Source organism: Pan paniscus, chromosome 9 (genome assembly GCF_029289425.2).
Source record: "Pan paniscus chromosome 9, NHGRI_mPanPan1-v2.0_pri, whole genome shotgun sequence".
NCBI lineage: Eukaryota > Metazoa > Chordata > Mammalia > Primates > Hominidae > Pan > Pan paniscus.
Window position 1 is genome coordinate 51,341,898 of NC_073258.2, and position 18,442 is coordinate 51,360,339.

Here is an 18,442-nt window from a genome sequence, read left to right on the forward strand (position 1 = left end):
ATCCCAGCACTTTGGCAGGCCGAGGCGGGTGGATTACAAGGTCAGGAGTTCGAGATCAGCCTGGCCAACATAGTGGAACCACGTCTCTACTAAAAATACAAAAATTAGCCGGGTGCGGTGGCTCATGCCTGTAGTCCCAGCTACTTGGGAGGCTGAGGCGGGAGAATTGCTTGAACCCGGGAGGCAGAGGTTGCAGTGAGCTGAGACCATGCCATTACACTCCAGCCTGGGTGACAGAGTAAGACACGGTCAAAAACAACAAAAAAATCTAGTTGTATAGCCATATAACAATAAAGTCATATATCAAACAATAAAAATTGTTCTATGACATAAAATTATCATATGACAAACAATAAAGTCATTTAACAAACAATAAAAATTGTTATATGACATAAAATAGTCATATTACAACCAATAAAGAAATTAAACCAGTAATTTAAAATTTTCCACAAACAGAGTCAAGGGCAACTGGTTTTCCTTGAGTTTGAAAGGTTAAAGGAAAAAATAATTTAATTGCAACAAAACCTATTTCAGAAAATATTAAAAACCCAACTCATTTTAGAAGGCAAGTAGAATATTGAAATTATAACCCAACAAATAGATTGCAAAAACACAGACTAAACATGCTATGAGTATAAACATAATATATATCAATATATGAATTTAAAACCCTAATGCTAATATTACAAGTTCAAAAAATGTAAGATTATTCTAACATTAGAATATCACTGAATGTCATCTTCAGATCAAGAAAGAAAAATCGCATGCTCATCTTAAAGAAAAATGTGTTTAATATAAATCCATACAGCAAAAAATTTTAGTATATGTGGAAAGGATGTACTTTAAGATAACCGGAAAAAGAAAACAGTAAATATCATAATTAATGGTGAGAAAGAATTAAAGGTATTTCCTTCAAGACCAGAAGAAAGTTAAGGATATCTGCTATCAAAACTTCTTTTCAACATTATATTGCATAGGTCTTGGTCAGTGCAGTAATACAAATGGGAGGGATTTGGAGATGAGGAGGGGATCTGGGCAGATTTTACATTGTACTGACTAGAGCAGTAGTTATTTCCCTTTTCTGACATGGATAGAAGCTAAAATGAAACCAAATCAACTACGACTTGCCACATCCCCACATATTCCAAATTTCCCATATTTTTTTCTGTGATTCACATGAGAAATGAACTCATCTGAATCACTAGGTAAGATTAAAAGAAAAATTATGCTGAGGTGCAATAAAAATCAATAAAGGAACAAAGTCATTATATAAGCATGTCTTTCAGGGAAGGGAATATTCAAACTTGTCTCACTTGATTTGCCTTTATGGTAATCAATTTTGCAGCACCACTATGCCACACTGAATTTTACAGCAAGTTTATGAGCTATTCTAACAAGTAAGAAAAGTTTTTAATGTCAAGGAAATGCCTTTTTGGTTGACTTTATCAAAGTTAGATTAAATTTCAGTCTTAGAGTATTTTTTACTTTCCAAAATGCACTGGTAGCCTCAAATTATATATTCTGAGTATAACTAAAACAATATTAGTTTATAATTTCTGTTTACATTTTGTGACATAAAAAAGTCAATATATAGTTAAATCTTTATGGGATGTTATTTCTGCATAATCAAAGGTGAAACAATGTCTCTGTATACATTAAAAATATTTCTCATAGGATCCACAAAATACTAATCATATTTGTTGCCTACGGATGGAGAACTTGTCTGTTTTGTGCAGGGGTATAAAAGAAATCATAGTTTACCACATAGCTCAGCTGTGAACTGTTATTCATAACAATTAAATTGTACTGGGAGATGGGAGGTAGTAAGAGAACATGGTGGTTGGGGCCAAGGGATGAACAGGGAACTGACTTGTCACAATGTCAATAGATAATGCCTGCATCTGAAATAAAAGCCATATAAGCATGTAATTTATAGAAATAGATGTAAATATAAAAAGAATGAACTTATAGTTGAATAATGATTGCCTCTGGAAAGAGGAAAATAGAGAAAAAGCAAGGCACTCAGGAAAATTATGTGGTTATGTACATATATAACTTGGATAAAAATAAAAAAGAACTAATGATATAAATTTAAAAAATTAAGAAACTAGGTATCTAACACTATTCAGGAAAATCTCCCAAGTGAAACTTTTACATGATTCATTTTGTATTATGTAACAGGCTTTGGTAACGTTATGCATGTTTGTAATACAAAAGTAAATAATGAAATAAAATAAGCAATGGTATAGTCAAAACTGGGAAGTGAGGAGGAAGGAAAAAAGAAGAAAAAAACGACAACATAGCAAGACCCCATCTTAAAAAAAAACTAACCAGCACTTTGGGAGGCCGAGGCGGGTGGACAACGAGGTCAGCAGATCGAGACCATCCTGGCTAAAACTGTGAAACCCCGTCTCCACCAAAAATACAAAAAAATTAGCCGGGCGTCGTGGCGGGAGCCTGTAGTCCCAGCTACTCGGGAGGCTGAGACAGGAGAATGGTGTGAACCCGGGAGGCGGAGCTTGCAGTGAGCGGAGATCCCGCCACTGCACTCCAGCCTGGGCGACAAAGCGAGACTCCGTCTCAAAAAAAAAAAAAAAAAAAAACAAACTAAAATATATTATATGTCTGCTCTTTTCCACATTGTACCTAGACAATTCTCAAATTTGATAGATCAAAAGAGACATTTAAGCATATGTATACATTTTAACATTGTCAATATTTTATTTCTTTAAATAAATTTTCTGAACATGTTTTAAAGACCCCTCGGTATTTAACTGTATAGATATGCCACCACTTATTTAACAAACATTCTGAGACTATATGACGTGTAGTGGTATTGCCTTTTCAATATAATATATTTTAGGGTTTTTTTAGTTTGTTTTTCTTTTTCTTTTTTTTTTCTTTTAAGGTTGAGTCTTGCTATGTTGTTCAAGCTGGTCTGCAACTCCTGGCTCCAGCAATCATCCTATCTCAGCCTCCCAAGTAGCTGAGATTAGGGGAACATGCCACCACGCCTGGCTTAATAATATTTTTTAAAGTTATATTGTTAACTACTATGATTGAGAACAGTAGTTAATATGAAAAGCTCCAATCACATTAGGAAATTTAGTATGGAATTATATCACTGACTGTAAAACATAACAACATATTAATCATTAAGAAGAGACTGATTATTAGTCAATAAAAGGAGGTTATTGACCTACTATGAAAAAAAATTATATATGTACTTAAATCACATGACATTTTCAGTTCACTGATCAAACTGGACATATTTCAAGCTACATGTAATTAAGAGTGCCCAGTAATAAAAGGACTAAAGGAACTTACCTAAATAGAAATGGACTCTTCTACATACGGTAGCTCTAAAACTGAGGTATGTTAAGTAAGGATGAATGTATGTTATATTTTGTGATCTTTCATATTGAACATACATCATAATAAATATATCAATTTATCTGCATTGTCTTCTCTTTCTCAAGTATATGCCCCAACTTGCAAACAAGATTGCAAATTCTTTAAATACCATGCTAAAATACCTTGCCTCCAAACTTGTCCTCTCCAAATGTCCACACACAAATTCTTCGCACAGAGTTCAACCTGATCAATTGAGACATAATCATTAAGTACCAATAAAAACTTGCTGGGTCAAACTGCATACTGGATCCGTGCATTTCCCAGCAACTCCAAATCTGTGCAGTGTCTTTATAAATTAAACCTATCAAAAATGTATCTCCTGGCCAGGCGCAGTGCCTCACGCGTGTAATTCTACAACTTTGGGAGGCTGAGGCGGGTGGATCACTTGAGGTCAGGAGTTCGAGACTAGCCTGGCCAACATGATGAAACCCTGTCTCTATTAAAAATACAAAAATTAGCTGGGTGTGGTGGTGCACACCTGTAATCCCAGCTACTCAGGAGACTGAGGAAGGAGAATCCCTTGAACATGGGAGGTGGAGGTTGCAGTGAGCCGAGATGGCACCACTGCACTCCAGCCTGCCTGACAGGAGTGAAACTCCATCTGGAAAAGAAAAAAAGAAAAAAAGAATTTCTTTTATAAAGTATCTCTTTTTATGCTTGGAGGTTTACAAGTATATCATATTTGATATTGGTGTTTAGTACTAAAAACTAAAAAACAGCAGCTGTTATCAAGCATTAATTTCTCGAATCTTTCTAAAACACAGTAAACTCAAACATCATAGGAAAGTAGTTGACACGGATAATGAGGTATTAAAGGTATTCACAAGATCCAATAATATTGATTTCTATTAATATTTAGAGATGGGATAGAACATTATTTCATAGAAGGTATTTGAAAAAGAATAAATGGGGGGAATGTTTCTTTTATTTATTTATTTATTTTTTACCTCATTTCCATCTTCATTAATTATTGAGATGTAGTTGGGATGAGTCTTATTTGGGTAGGACAACAGGACATCATAATGAGCTAGCTCAACAGAATCCAGGCCAAATTCTTTCCACTGGGATTGAATTTGCTTTGCAAGCTGAAAGTTTTGTTCTGTTCCTGCTAAATGTGGTATCTGTGTAAAATTACTGGTGAACAAAAATTGAAAGTGGTTAGATATTAATGTTTAATCAACTTTTATTCCAAATCAACAAAGTAAAGCAGAGTTACACAAAAGTACTTTGAAGTGTGATACGTTAAAAAATTAAAGTGGTAGTATTATTGCATGAAATAGATTTTCAAAGTCTGCTTTGAAATTTTTATGCTCTAATTTGTACTAAATCAAGAGAAAAATTGGAGAAACTGATTTTTGTATCATTATGTGTAATCCTATTACTATAACCTCGTATGGTAGATTATCATATTCTTTCTTAAGACCTATACTTCTTGGAACTTACATGGAATTATCTGTTTATATCACTGTGTAAAATATTGAAACAGACAAAAATATGTTATCCAAAAGATCAAGGTGTAACATGGTAAGAATTACTAATAATTACATTTATTTAAATACTGAGAGTTATAGACAAGTGATTAGCAACCATTTATAAAAAACCATTTATAAAGTATCTTCATCAAAGAATAATCTGAACATACCGATACAAGTTCAGAATGAATCTCTTGCACTCCATCTATCATACAGAGTAACACACTTAAAATCAATGACAATAATTAGTCTGAAGAGGAATATCTTTAACAAAGAAATTATGTGGCCAAAATTTGGCTACCAGAAATATTTTCAGGAGTAGACTAATTTCTCATTTAATATATTTAGATTCTGGTGCTTTTGATTGTTTTAAATTTCTCCCTCCTGGGAAATTTCTTGTTTCCCTGAAGAGCTCATTGGTAAGTATTTTTAACTTAAGCCCTTAAATATATGACAAGATATTATGTAGCATGAAAAGATATATATATATATATATAGTTCATAAACTTTTGGAACTTCATAAATTTCTAGTTTTAAATATGTAGCTTTATAAAATCAACATAATTCCATCCTTATGGTGATTTAAAAAAACTAATAACCAACATGACTATGATAATTCCAGTTTCAAGTTTCATTCTACCATGTATTTTAATTTTTTTTCATTTGGTGAATCAACAATGAATTAAAATAACTCAATTTTTTAAAATTGGAATTTCCTGTAACTTGTTTACTTTAATAATTATATTAAAGTTATTTAAATTGTATTTATAAAAATAGTATTAAAATCCTCGTTTGGTAAATGTTTAGGGGCAAAATATCTTACACAGAATTTCTAATATGGAAAATATTGTAACGAAAAGGGCACAAACATAAGAGGCAGCTAAGGAGTCTCTATCCCTTATCAGTGAGCACCTGCAGGGAAAACAGAAAAACAGCCAACATATCGCTATTTTCTTGAATATTACAAAGATCACAAACTGCAATGTAACTAATGTAGGATGCAGATATCCTGAAGTGCCAGCTATGCCTCTGTCCCTATAAGCAAAAGGAATTACTATGGGGAATCTTGAACCTACTCACAAAAAAGTGGGAGAAAATCATTATAAGGCTTTGCTACTATTAAGTGAATTTTCTTGTAACAGTCTTGTCACTACCAACTAGGAAACAACATTTTGCTATTATCAGGGTTGGGACTCACTCATTTGAACAAAACACATCCTGGAAAAGATTAGTAGGAGAAAAAAAGATCCATTGCAAATACTAAATAAATTAATTAGCATAAATCATGTATGTGGTATAATACAGGTGTTGTCATTAACTCAGTATGTAACCCTAGCTGTGTCTTGAGTTTCTCATCTGTATATGGGGAGAACATCACTGTCTCACTACTTCACAAAGACTTGAGGCTCAATTAGATTGCGTATTAAATAGCACTTCTCAATGATTTTAATCATTTGAGATGTGTGTCACAAGTTGTTGAACCTACCAGAATATCAAATTTTGTAAAAAATAAACAAGAATAAGAATAAAAATATGAATTTACAAATTTTCCCAAATAGCCAAATTCTGTTTATATATCACTGTAGGGCTGCTTTAAATGTGTTTCTAGTATTGTCACATTATCTCTTTTTTTTTGTAAGAGACAGATTCTCATTCTGTTGCCAGGCTGGAATACAGTGGTGCAATCATAGCTCACTAAAACCTGGAACTCCAGCTTCCTGAGTAGATAGGACTACAGACACATGCCACCATGCCCAGATAAGTTAAAAAAATATTTTGTAGAGACAGAGTCTCACTCAAGGCATCTGCCTGCCTTGTCCTCCCAAAGAGCTGGGATTACATGGGTGAGCCACTATGCCCGAATACATTATCTCAGTCCTTTAAAAGAGCTACTGTTATTTCTGTTTTAGTACATTTCATCTTGTTTACAAATAATTTGGCAGTGTTTCCAAGACTTCAAGATGACGAAGGTATTTAGTAAAAGGTGGAATTAGCTGGGCACGGTGGCATGTGCCTGTAGTACTACCTACTGGGGAGGCTGAAGCTCCAAGCTGCAGTGAGCTATGATTGTGCCACTGCACTCCAGCCTGGCAACAGAGTGAAACCCTGTCTGAAAAAAATAATAATAATAATAATTGAGATAATGTGACAATACTTGGAATATATTTAAACCAGTCTGAGAGAGATCTATGAATGGATTTTTGCTATTCTGGAAAATGTGTAAATTCTTATTCTTACCTTTTCTTTTTAACAAAATTTGATATTCTAGTATCAACAAATTACTTGTGACACACATCTCAAGTGATTAATAGATTAAGAAGTGTAGTTTAATATGTGATTTCATTGGGCCTATATATTCAAATACAGACCTATGTATTCAAATACAGACCAGTAAAATTCTGAGACCAAAAGTCTAAAACACCTTTTAAAACAATCTTATCTTGCAAAACAATGTGGAAAAGGAAGAATCCCTCTAGAGAGATGCAAAATGGTAAACAGATCTGTGAATTCAACTGGGTGTTTTCAAAGAAGGGAAAACACAAGACAACCCTGTACATCAAGGCAGAGTGAAAAAAAGCTGCCCCTAATTAATCTTCCCATTCACTACTGAGGCAGATATTTCAGAGGCAGTGGGGGCTTTTAAGAGCAGAACAAAAGATTTTAAAGGGGGACCAGATGGAAGGTCAGAGGTTTTAATAGTCTCTGACCCATGGGTATATTTTAATTGAAAGCTCTCTGATGGACAAATGGCAAATTGAAAATCTGGAGAGTTTAGGAGGCTTCTGGAGATTCTGTGGTCCTTGGAGGAATGAGAGGGAATTCTTTCAATTTCTTTCTTTTGTGTGTTTATGCTGAATATCCCCCTGCGTTCTGGTTAGAGGAGCTTGGTTAGAGACATGGAGAATAAACAAGAAGCTGACTGCTTAATCTTGCTGAGGGTCCAAAAAGAGAAATAAAGGCATTTATTTTTCTTCTTTGTTGGTCAATCTATGTCACAAGTTAGTGTTACAGGTAGTTAGACACGAGCAAGGCAGGAGGGGGCTCTCCCCCCACCCTCTAGAATGTCAGGTGATGGTTCAGTTCAGCATTGATCGCATTGCCTCTCTAAAAATGATTTAGCAGTGCCAGGGAGAGGCCAGCTCTTGATGGTCCACACCTGTTAACACCAAAATGTTAACTGAATGCAGACTCCAGGGAGAAGCAACTTCCTGGGCATGTGTGTTAGAGACAAAAATGGTATAGTATAATCTTCCAGGTACACTCCACCAGAAAAAGGAAGAGAGACTCAGGTGGGCCTGTGTATACTTCCCTAAACACATTGCGGGTGCTCTTTTCCCAAGGGTTAGGAGGGCTGGACAGCCCACCCTAAGAGAAGAATCATGGGAAAGAGGCAAGCGTAAAGAAGTCCTACGATCACAGTTAAGTGGGGCACTTGGCCTTCTCTCACCTTCATGTGCCTGCTTGGCTCTCTTCCAAGCACACCTTCCTTTCTTTCCTGTTATAAGGCCTTTTAAAATAAACTTCCATTCCTGCTCTGAAACTTGCCTTGGTCTCTTTTTCTGCTTTTGCCCCCAGTTGAATTCTTTCTTCTGAGGAGGTAAGGACTGAAGTTGCTGCTGACCTTATGGATAGGCTGCTGATAACTTGGAGTAACTTGGATCTCTTCCACCACTAATATTGGGAAAGGAAGAAAGCTGGAACAGCAGCTCTGTCAAGGAGTAAAGACCATACCTTGCCAGACCTCCACTTTTATTATACCTACTATACATTATTAGAGTGGAATAAGCACAACAGGCAGAGGAGGGTATTCCACAAAGATAAAGAAGTTCGAGCTTCAGAGTCTCACATTTAAAACGGCCCTTCCAAAGACCTGAGAGGTATCCTATCAATTTGTATTTATACTTTTAATTCTGTTGTAATTAATACAAACATATATGTGTTTGTATGATTATATGTGTGCACATCTATGCATACCTATGTGCGTGTGTGTGTGTGTAATGGTCTTTTAATTTAGAATTACAACCTTTATTCACCAGGGAATCCTGCAATCATTAGAGGGACTTCAAGTATTTTAGGACACATGAGCTAACTCAATTTGTAAAAATTCACAAAAGGATCTCATGCTTAAAAAAAAGCAAGTATTCTGGGCTGGGTGTGGGGGCTTACACCGGTAATCCCAGTACTTTGGGAAGCCGAAGCAGGCAGATCGCCTGAGGTCAGGAGTTTGAGACCAGCTTGACCAACATGGAGAAACCTTGTCTCTATTAAAAATACAAAATTAGCTGGGTGTGGTGGTGCATGCCTGTAATCCCAGGTACTCAGGAGGCATGAGAATCGCTTGTACCTGGGAGGCGGAGGTTACAGTGAGCTGAGATCACGCCATTGCACTCCAGCCTGGGCAACAAGAGCGAAACTCCATCTCAAAAGAAAAAAGGAAAGAAAAGAAAAGAAAAAAAAACAAGTATTCTAATCAATTATATATAGTAATTCTATATAAGTATTTTCTTTTTGATTGCTTTTTAAATTTACTTATTTATCTCTTTCGTCCTACACTGGAAATAGCTATTTCAGGAAGTAGGGAGCTAGTTTTTAAAGTATGCCAAATATATGCTAAATATATGCTCTTTGACTTCATCCATATCATAATAAGATCATTATTCCCATTTTACAGATGTGGAAAAGAGAGCTCAGAAAGGTTAAGTATTCATCCAAAGTATTAATGGGCAAAGATGGAATTCAAACTCAATTCTAACTCAAAGTCCATTTTTTAAACTAAAATGCAATATCTTTCTCTAAAGCATTAATCAGCAAACTAGGTTCCACTGGCCAAATCTGGACCACTAACTGTTTCTGTACAGTCCACAAGCTAAGAATGGTTTTTATATTTTAAATTGGTTTTAAAAATAATATTTTTGACACATCAATTATATGAAATCCAAATTTCAGTGCCCATAAGGAAAGTTTTATCAGAACTGACTGTTTATGTATTTTCTATGACTTCTTTTGTGCTGCAATAGCAGAGCTGACTAGATGTGACACAGATCAGCTGGCCTACAAAGGCTGGTCCTTGTACAGAAAAAGTTTGCTGACTCCTGCTCTAAACCTCTGTAATGACAAAATTTAGCTGAAAGTATAGTCCTCCTCAGATGAAATGTGATCCAAGATCTTTAATAAATAAAATTTTAAGAAAAAAGTCCAGTTCCTATATATAAAATATTGGACCAAAACAGAATGATAAATTTTTCTAACAACTTGTCCATATAAACTTTCGAGGATGTACTTACTATAAGAACTTCTTGATGTTCTCAGCTTTCAATTCATCCAAAAACGCTTTCATATTTTGCTTTGGAGTAATGTTAGTAGCTTCATTGGAGGATTTTATAAACCACCCTGAAAAATACATCCAAAAATAGGCATGAGATACGAGCCTATAGATAGGACTTATTTTTCATTATTGTTGTATGTATCATTTGTAAAACACAAATTATCAATATTACCTCTGACATTAGGTGAGATATTTCTGAATTTTAATTTCTCTTGCCTACTTTCACTGAAAAAGAGGCACGCAAACAGATTTTTAAGTTGCAAACCAATTGCAAAATATTTCTTATCCAACTTCAATGATAGCTATTGCTGTTATTCTAAGAAATGTTTTATGAGATAATCAGGACGAAAATAAAATGACATTAATGTTTCAACTAATGGGTGTAAACGAGATGTTCTGAAAATGAAGGCAAAAAGGAGATCCACCTTCTACTTTCATAAAGTTTCTATCTTCCTCTGCTGACTCAGAATAAGCATTTAATACATTTTTATAATGAATTAATTATGAATATATTTCAAATAAATAAATTATTTCCAAGTGTTGAAGGAAATTCAGACTTCTAATTTGCTCTGATTCTGAAACTAAAACAAAATGCTGTGAGAGTTTGCGTTTCCAGTGAAGTAGGCTTGAGAAATCCAAGTTCAGACAGCTACAATGAAACTACAATTTACCCAGCCTCTCTGCCAGACACCCAGTGCACGCATAGGCGGCCAGAAACAATGGATAGCTAGATCCTGCAGTCATTAGACCTTGCAGTTGGCTTTTAACCTGAAGGAGATAAGGCAAGATTCCAGGGTTTATTTAGAGGAATTACAGGATCTGGGAATAAAATAGTTACAAAATTAGTCCCCAACCAGCTTTCATGGAGCGTTCCAATTATTAATTATTCTAGTTCTTAATCGCATGCATACAAATGCACATACATATATACATGCATATTAAAATACATGATTGGACGCAAACGGAAATAAGATTCCACCTGTGCATAAAACAGAAAGACTTGGATTAGAGTGAGGGATCAGGAAACACCACACTGAGGACGAGATGCTTGAACTGAGATCTGAAAAATGAACAGGATGAAGAGGATGGAGCCTGTAGGGGGAGGGGAGAGCAGAGAATCCTAGGGGGTGGGGGGCGGACATCAATAAAGAACTCTTCTGTGTCAGCCACTGAGCACGGAATACAGGGATGAGAGTGAGGGCAATACCAGGAAGAATAAATCCTTTTAAGAGATGAAGATTGTTATGAGCACAGTGTGTGGTTCAAAAATCTTTTAACAACCCCAAGGTGAAGCTAGTGGAAGATATTGAATTTGTTTAAACCCATCTGGTCCATGCCCTGTTCTTCTAAATCCCGAAAGAGGGTCAAGAATTCCGAGCAGGAGTGGACTACCTGGTGATACCTTAGACTAGTCCTGTGTATTAAAGTCCAATGAGGAGCATCTTGGTAAAAGAAGAAATAAAGTGGCGAAAATCCCAGTACTGTGCTAGGAGATTTACATGCTATATTATTTACTATTACCAATAATTTGCAGATAATATTATCCTCATCATAAAATAGGGTAACTAACGCTGAGAGGGACTCGGTAACTTGTTCAAGGCCACTAAGAAGTGGCAAAGTCAAAACTGGAATTTAATAAAAGAGTCTGAGCTTGCCTGTGTGGTTCTGCTTTTCTTAGAAAGTTGGATCGAGTCTGCAAATCAGTACCCAGGAAAAACATCAAAAGACCCGCTGGTAAAGATCTGTCCAGATTGCTGACCTGGTTCACACAGTTCCCAAGCTTGCCTCTGTTACTTCCAAGGAAGAAAGAATGCACAGAGAGGTAAACAAACAAACAAACAAACAAAAAACAAAAAAAACAAAAAACAAAAAAAAAACTTCCTCTGTCTTGCAGGGCTCCAGCACGTGGAACCTTCCTACGCCCAGTTTCAGGTTCTCTCAGTTCTACCCTCAACCTGAGTGACTGTCCTACCAGCAGCTTGTCGAGAACTCAGCCCTGCACCGTTCCCAGCTACCCTCCTCCTAACTCGAGGGGTGCTAACCCCACATTACCCCGACCCTAATCGCCGCCCCTGGGGAAGACCAGCAACAGGATCCCACTCGGCAGCTGACCCGCGAGTCCCAGCACCGCGGCACCACAGAGAAGACCCCGAGGTTTGCTCCGCGAGGCGCCCCCCTACCGAAGAGGAAGCCGAGGAGAAAGAAGCCACCCGCCAGCACCAGCGCCCCAGCGCACAGCCAGCGCGGGCGGCGCGCGGTGGCCACAGCCGAGTCGGTTTCGTGAAGGAGATTCCACATCTCGGCGCGAGCAGAGCCGGCCTCCCGGTACCCGCGCCTGTGCTACTGCTCTACTGCGCGCCCTCCAACCACCACGGCGGGGTAAAGTCTCTCTCAATCTCACTAATGCCTCGCTTATCAGCCCTGCAGGCTGGAATTCGCTCCAGACCTGGGGTCCAGTTTCTCCACCACAGCAGTGTTTCTAGAGTGCGCTGAACCAATCCGAGCGAGAGAGAGAGGCAACATCTGCCTCCAGGAGAAGGAAATCCGGCCCCTTTTGAGAGGCGCCTTAAAAAAAAAAAAAAAAAACTTTCTTGGAAAATGTCCAGCTCTTGCTTAAATATAAAAATGAAAGGAAGAAAGAGACTCTCCTCTCTCCACTCCTATAATTATGAGGAACTTTTATTCAACTCTGAAATTCTATACAATCTCTACAATACTCTACTGAATAAAAGCAGAGCAGAAAAGCTGCGCTTTTTTTCCATAGTCGGGAATGCTTGTCATCAGTGTAAATCACCACCGCGCCCTTTTTCCTAAAGAATATTATTGTTATTAATAAACATGTAGGGTATTATCCTCCACTTACATTACAAAACCATTTTTTAAAGCCGGGCGTGGTGGCTCACGCCTGTAATCCCAGCACTTTGTGAGGCCCAGACAGGCGGATCACGAAGTCGAGAAATCGAGACCATCCTGGCCAACATGGTGAAACCCCATCTCTACTAAAAATACAAAAATTAGCTGGGCGTGGTGGCGGGCTCCTGTAGTCCCAGCTACTCAGGAGGCTGAGGCAGGAGAATCGCTTGAACCCGGGAGGCGGAGGTTGCAGTCAGCCAAGATAGCGCCACTGCACTGGAGCCTGGTGACAGAGTGAGACTCCCTCAAGATAGAAAGGAAGGGAAGAGAAAGGGAAGGAAGGGGAGGGGAAGGGAGGGGAGGGGAGGGGAGGAAAGAAAAGAATACTGGAACTTGTTGAAGGCAGAGACTTTATTTTCATATCCCGGCTATGTCTGGCTACTGTCTTACGTAATAGATATAAAATCAATCTTGGTTGGATTAACCAGAAGAATCATCATACAAAATTATATCCCTGCTATAAATTCTTAATAATAATAATGGTATTTCGAGGGAGAGAATAGCTACATGCTTTATAAAGTAAACTGTGTTCTTATAATCCGTGAGAGAGGCCGTGCATTTGCTAGGAGTACTTTATGGAAGCACTGCTTTTAACAGAAACATAAGGTACAGGTAGGATTTGACCCAGTGGAGATGAGAAGAAACATTAGGGGCCATGGGCCAGCTGAGTAGGCAAAGGCAGAAAACTCAGAGTGTATTCAAGGAATAGCAAACAGTTTGCTTTGAGAAAGGGAGAGCACAGTATGAGTTAAGTGGAGAAAGATGGACTAGATTGTACAGTCTTGGGTGCTTCGATGTAGACTTTCTGAGCAAAGTGAAAAATTTGGGAAAATTAATTTGTCAACAATGAACCATGACAACTCCTAGATGACCTAGGGCAGGAAGGAAGGGAATTTCTTCATCTCTTTCTAACAAAATCCTGAATGTACTATATCTTTCCTAATGTTCCTATTGTCAAATCTAATCAGAGATGGCTAATAATAGTGACTAATATTTAAAGAGCACTTATTATGAGTGATGCATGTTATGTACATCACCTCATTTAATCACCATTGGGACCCTTCAAGGTTTGTTCTATTACTCTTCCCGATTTACACATGGTAAAACTGAAATTTAGCTAGATTAGGTAAGTCATTCGAAGTCACAAAGCTAAGACTTAATATAATGTCTGTCTTACTTTGTACCACTCTACAGTCTCTATTCAGCACAGGATACCTTTATGGAGTTTGCTTGTGGCACTGGAGGGAGCACTGAGTTTGGAGTCAGAAGACTCTTAACAGTCTTTGGACCTGGTCCTGTCCAAGCTGTGTACCCCTGGGTGCTAAGTATTCAACTTACCAGAATATATCTTCTCATTTGTAAAACGTGGGATCACCCAGTAACATTACCCAGTACAGTTGGTTAATGTGTTTTCTTTGAAGGTTAGATGTGATTATAAGTGAGCAAATTTCAGTTAAATATAAAAGTGATTTTTGAACAATAGAATTTATTCAATTAATAATTCAATTAATAAGACGCTATGGTGAAGAGGATGTATTTGAAGAATTCAGACAACAAATGAATATCTGTCACATATTGTAAGGCTTGTGGAACTTACAGTTTAGTGGAGAAGATAAACCTTCAACAAGTAGTTAATAACCAATATACTGAGCATTTTCTATATGGAGGACACTACACTATGTGCTTTATGTGCATTATTTCATTTAATTATCATGACTTATCCTGAAATAATTTAAAATCTCTAACAGGTGATTATGTAAACCACACTAGATTTTTCTGTTGCACCCTGTATTATTATTTACCTTTTACAGATAAGAAAACTGAGGTTTAAAGAAATTGATTAAGTTTTGCGGAGCGCTAAGGAGTTAAAAGAAAAATGAAAAATGGGCTTAGCTGGCAGGAACAGAAACAGGAGTAGAGGGGAATGAATGTTCCAAGAATAGAGTCAACTGCAAATGGCTCACTTAGCACCCAAGCATCCTCTTACAAGCACCCAGCTCACAGCCCATCTGTAACCAAGCATCCTGTCTGCAAGCATTCAGCCTAAGGAGCACCCTTATAAAACTCCACTCGAGTCCCTGCCTCTTTGCAGACAGCCTTCCCTCTGCTGTCTGGCCAGTTGCTCCCTTGCAATGTGTCTCCCCTTTTCTCTAAATAAATATGCCTTTCTAAACTCATTACTGTCTTGGTATTAAGGTAAATTCTTTTACTACCTGCACGCCAGCCTCACAGTTGTTGACCATGACAACTTTCTCAAGAAAACAATGGGCAGATGTTTGTTTTCTGAATCCCACCGATAAGCATTAGGCCATACTATACTTCCTTCTTTAACTATTGGAAAAAGATTGAAGATGACTCTTCATGTCAGAATTTGTAGAAACAAACATGAACTAAATCAATGTATTATACTCATCTATGAGGTGTGTTCTAGAAAAAAATTAAAATATTTTTAATTCCTCTTATTTCCAGCCTTTTACCCATATTTGCCTTTGAAAAATACTTAGTCAAGAAAAATCACTGGCTGCTTTCTTTCTTTCTTTCTTTCTTTCTTTCTTTCTTTCTTTCTTTCTTTCTTTCTTTCTTTCTTTCTTTCTTTCTTTCTTTCTTTATTGTCAAAGTCTGGCTTTGTCACCTCAAACCGCTGGGCTCAAGCAATCCTCCCACCTCAGCCTGCCAAGTAGCAGAGGCTACAAACACCAGCCACCATGCCTTACTCATTTTAAAAAAATTTTTGTAGAGACAGGGTCTTGCCATGTTGCCCAGGCTGATCGTGAACTGGCCACAAGCAATCCTCTTGTCTCAGGCTCCCAAAGCCCTGGGAATAAATACATGAGCCACTATGCCCAGCCTCCTTGGCTACTTCTTAATCTGTAGACATAGCATTCTTGGACTTTAAACTGCATGCTAAATAACATAGCTCTAGAAGATAAAAATTCTAACTTATTTCTCCAAGTAATTTGATTTTTTTAAATTTCAGTCTTTTTAAATTGGGGGTGGTTACATAGGCATTTATATTTGTTGAATTCTTTTTGTCATATGTTAAAAATATGTGCACTTTATTGTATTTAAAGTATAAATTTTAAATTTGATATAAACAAAAAGATAGGGCCATAGATAAATAAGAATGTTCCCTAATGGTTCATCTGAATTCCATTGTTTCAAAGTAATTAATTCTCATTCTCCTTATGCTAACTTTACCTAAAGTAGCGGAATATTTGCAGAGGGAACTTTGTAGACAGATTTCTTTGCTTCGGAATTTTGAAAAATAGAAAATGTGGTAATACTGTCTCCAATGTAATGATGAAATGGAGTAGTAAATGAACATATTTTAGGAAAAAATGCTTGTAATATTTAAATAAAATATATATTTTTCCTCTGCTAATTTTTATTACTAAAATAAAATGCTTTTTTTTTGTGTGAGATGGAGTCTTGCTCTGTTGCCCAGCCTGGAGTGCAGTGGCACGATTTCGGCTCACTGCAACCTCCACCTCCCCGGTTCAAGATATTCTGCTGCCTAGCCTCCTGAGTAGCAGGGACTACAGGTGTGTGCCACCATGCCCAGCTAATTTTTGTATTTTTAGTAGAGGCAGAGTTTCATGTTAGCCAGGATGGTCTCGATCTCTTGACCTCCTTATCTGCCTGTCTCGGCCTCCCAGAGTGCTGGAATAACAGGCGTGAGCCACCGCGCCTGGCCAAAATGCTTATTTTTTGATGTATACAGAAGTATAAAAAGTAGGAAGCTTAAGTACCATTTTATAACCCTCTGTCCTTTCCCTTAACATATCACCATCCAGAGATGAATACCGTCAACATTTTGGTAGTAATTATTTGAGACATTTTTCTTCAAATACACACAATACTTCAAATGAAAAATGAAATCATGCTATGCCTTTATTTTTAAGAAAACTTTTAATTAACATATACATACATAAAATGTACAAGTCTTAAGTGTACAGCTTGATGAGTTTTTACAAAATGAACACACTGGTCATTCAGCATCAAGATCAAGAGACAGGGTATCAACGAAACTCCACAAGCCCTCATCACATCCCCTTTACATCATTATCTTTCATGCTGACGGATATCCACTATTCTCCTGTTCTAAATTCTAAATAATGTCTAGTTTTGCTGTTTTGAAATTTCTGTAATTGGAATCACGTAGTACTTTTATTTTTGTGTTTGGCTTGTTTCCCTAGGAACTATGCTTGTGAAATACATTAGTAGTGTGCTAGTAAATCAGCTCTAAAGAAGGGGAAAAGCCTTGGTTTGCAGCATTTACTGATTTCTGTGATGCAAATATTCCCAACCATGGCAGATATCAAGGAAACAACAAGAAGTTACTGAATGTGCAGTCTGAAAGGGAAGGCCACAATTGCCTTTTGTAAGCTGGCAGAAGCAGGCTGCAGCACACCACTGGACACTCCCTGTCTTTCCATGTAGCAATAGTTCATTCATTTTCAGTGTTGTAGATTTATCAGTTGTATAAATGTTTCGCAATTTATTTATCTATTCTCTCCTTGGTAGATTTTTAGATTTTCTCCAGTTCTTGGCTATTAGAAATTGTACTTCAGTGAACTTTCTTATGCATATCTTTTGGAGGTCATATGTATTTATTTTTGTGGGTATTTATCTAGAAGTCATAGGTATGTATATGTTCAGCTTTAGTAGAAACTTTTAGAGTTTTCTAAGGTTTTTATGTACTACTCATACCAGAAGAGTATGTGGAATTCCAGTTTCTCTCTGTTCTTGCCAACCAACTGGTATTTTACTGATGACAACTAAAATGGAGCAGCTTTTCATGTGGTTGCTTCTAATTTGTACTCTTCTTTTTTTGCACTGACCAAGTGTTTTGTCCCATTTTCGCTTGGGTATTCTGCCTTTTTCTTTTTTATTTGTAGGAGTTTTTGTATATATTATGACTATAATTTTATAATTTATTTTATTCAATAATGCAGAATTTTACATGAGCATATAAAATATCTATCTTATCATTTTATCACTTTATAGTATTTATAAAATATATTTATAATATTTTAAAGAATAGACATAAAATGGGGTGTTTCATTTTTATTCATATCAAAATTCTTATCAAATAAGTGATTTACAAACATTTCATTTGACATTCTAGTTGTCTTTTCACTTTCTTGGTAATATCACATGAGTACTTAAAACAAATTTTTTTACATGTACCTGATTCACATGAGAATTTAATAGATGCTCCCTTACTTACAATGATTTGGCTTAGGATTTTTCAACTTTATGATGCTGCATAAGTGATATACATTCAGCAAAAACCATACTTCAAGTACTCATACAA

General features: G+C 36.8%; 1 protein-coding gene across 1 annotated transcript in view; it reads right to left on the reverse strand.

Moving 5' to 3' along the window:
- Positions 1-12,518, reverse strand: part of LOC100980316 (glutamate carboxypeptidase 2) — a 66,234-nt gene extending 53,716 nt beyond the window's left edge. The window contains 4 exon segments of the mRNA XM_034932633.3: positions 4,362-4,548; positions 10,172-10,277; positions 10,884-10,980; positions 12,393-12,518. Coding sequence (XP_034788524.2) covers positions 4,362-4,548; positions 10,172-10,277; positions 10,884-10,956 — 366 coding nt within the window. The 5' untranslated portion in view covers positions 10,957-10,980; positions 12,393-12,518.
- Positions 12,519-18,442: the final 5,924 nt, after the last annotated feature.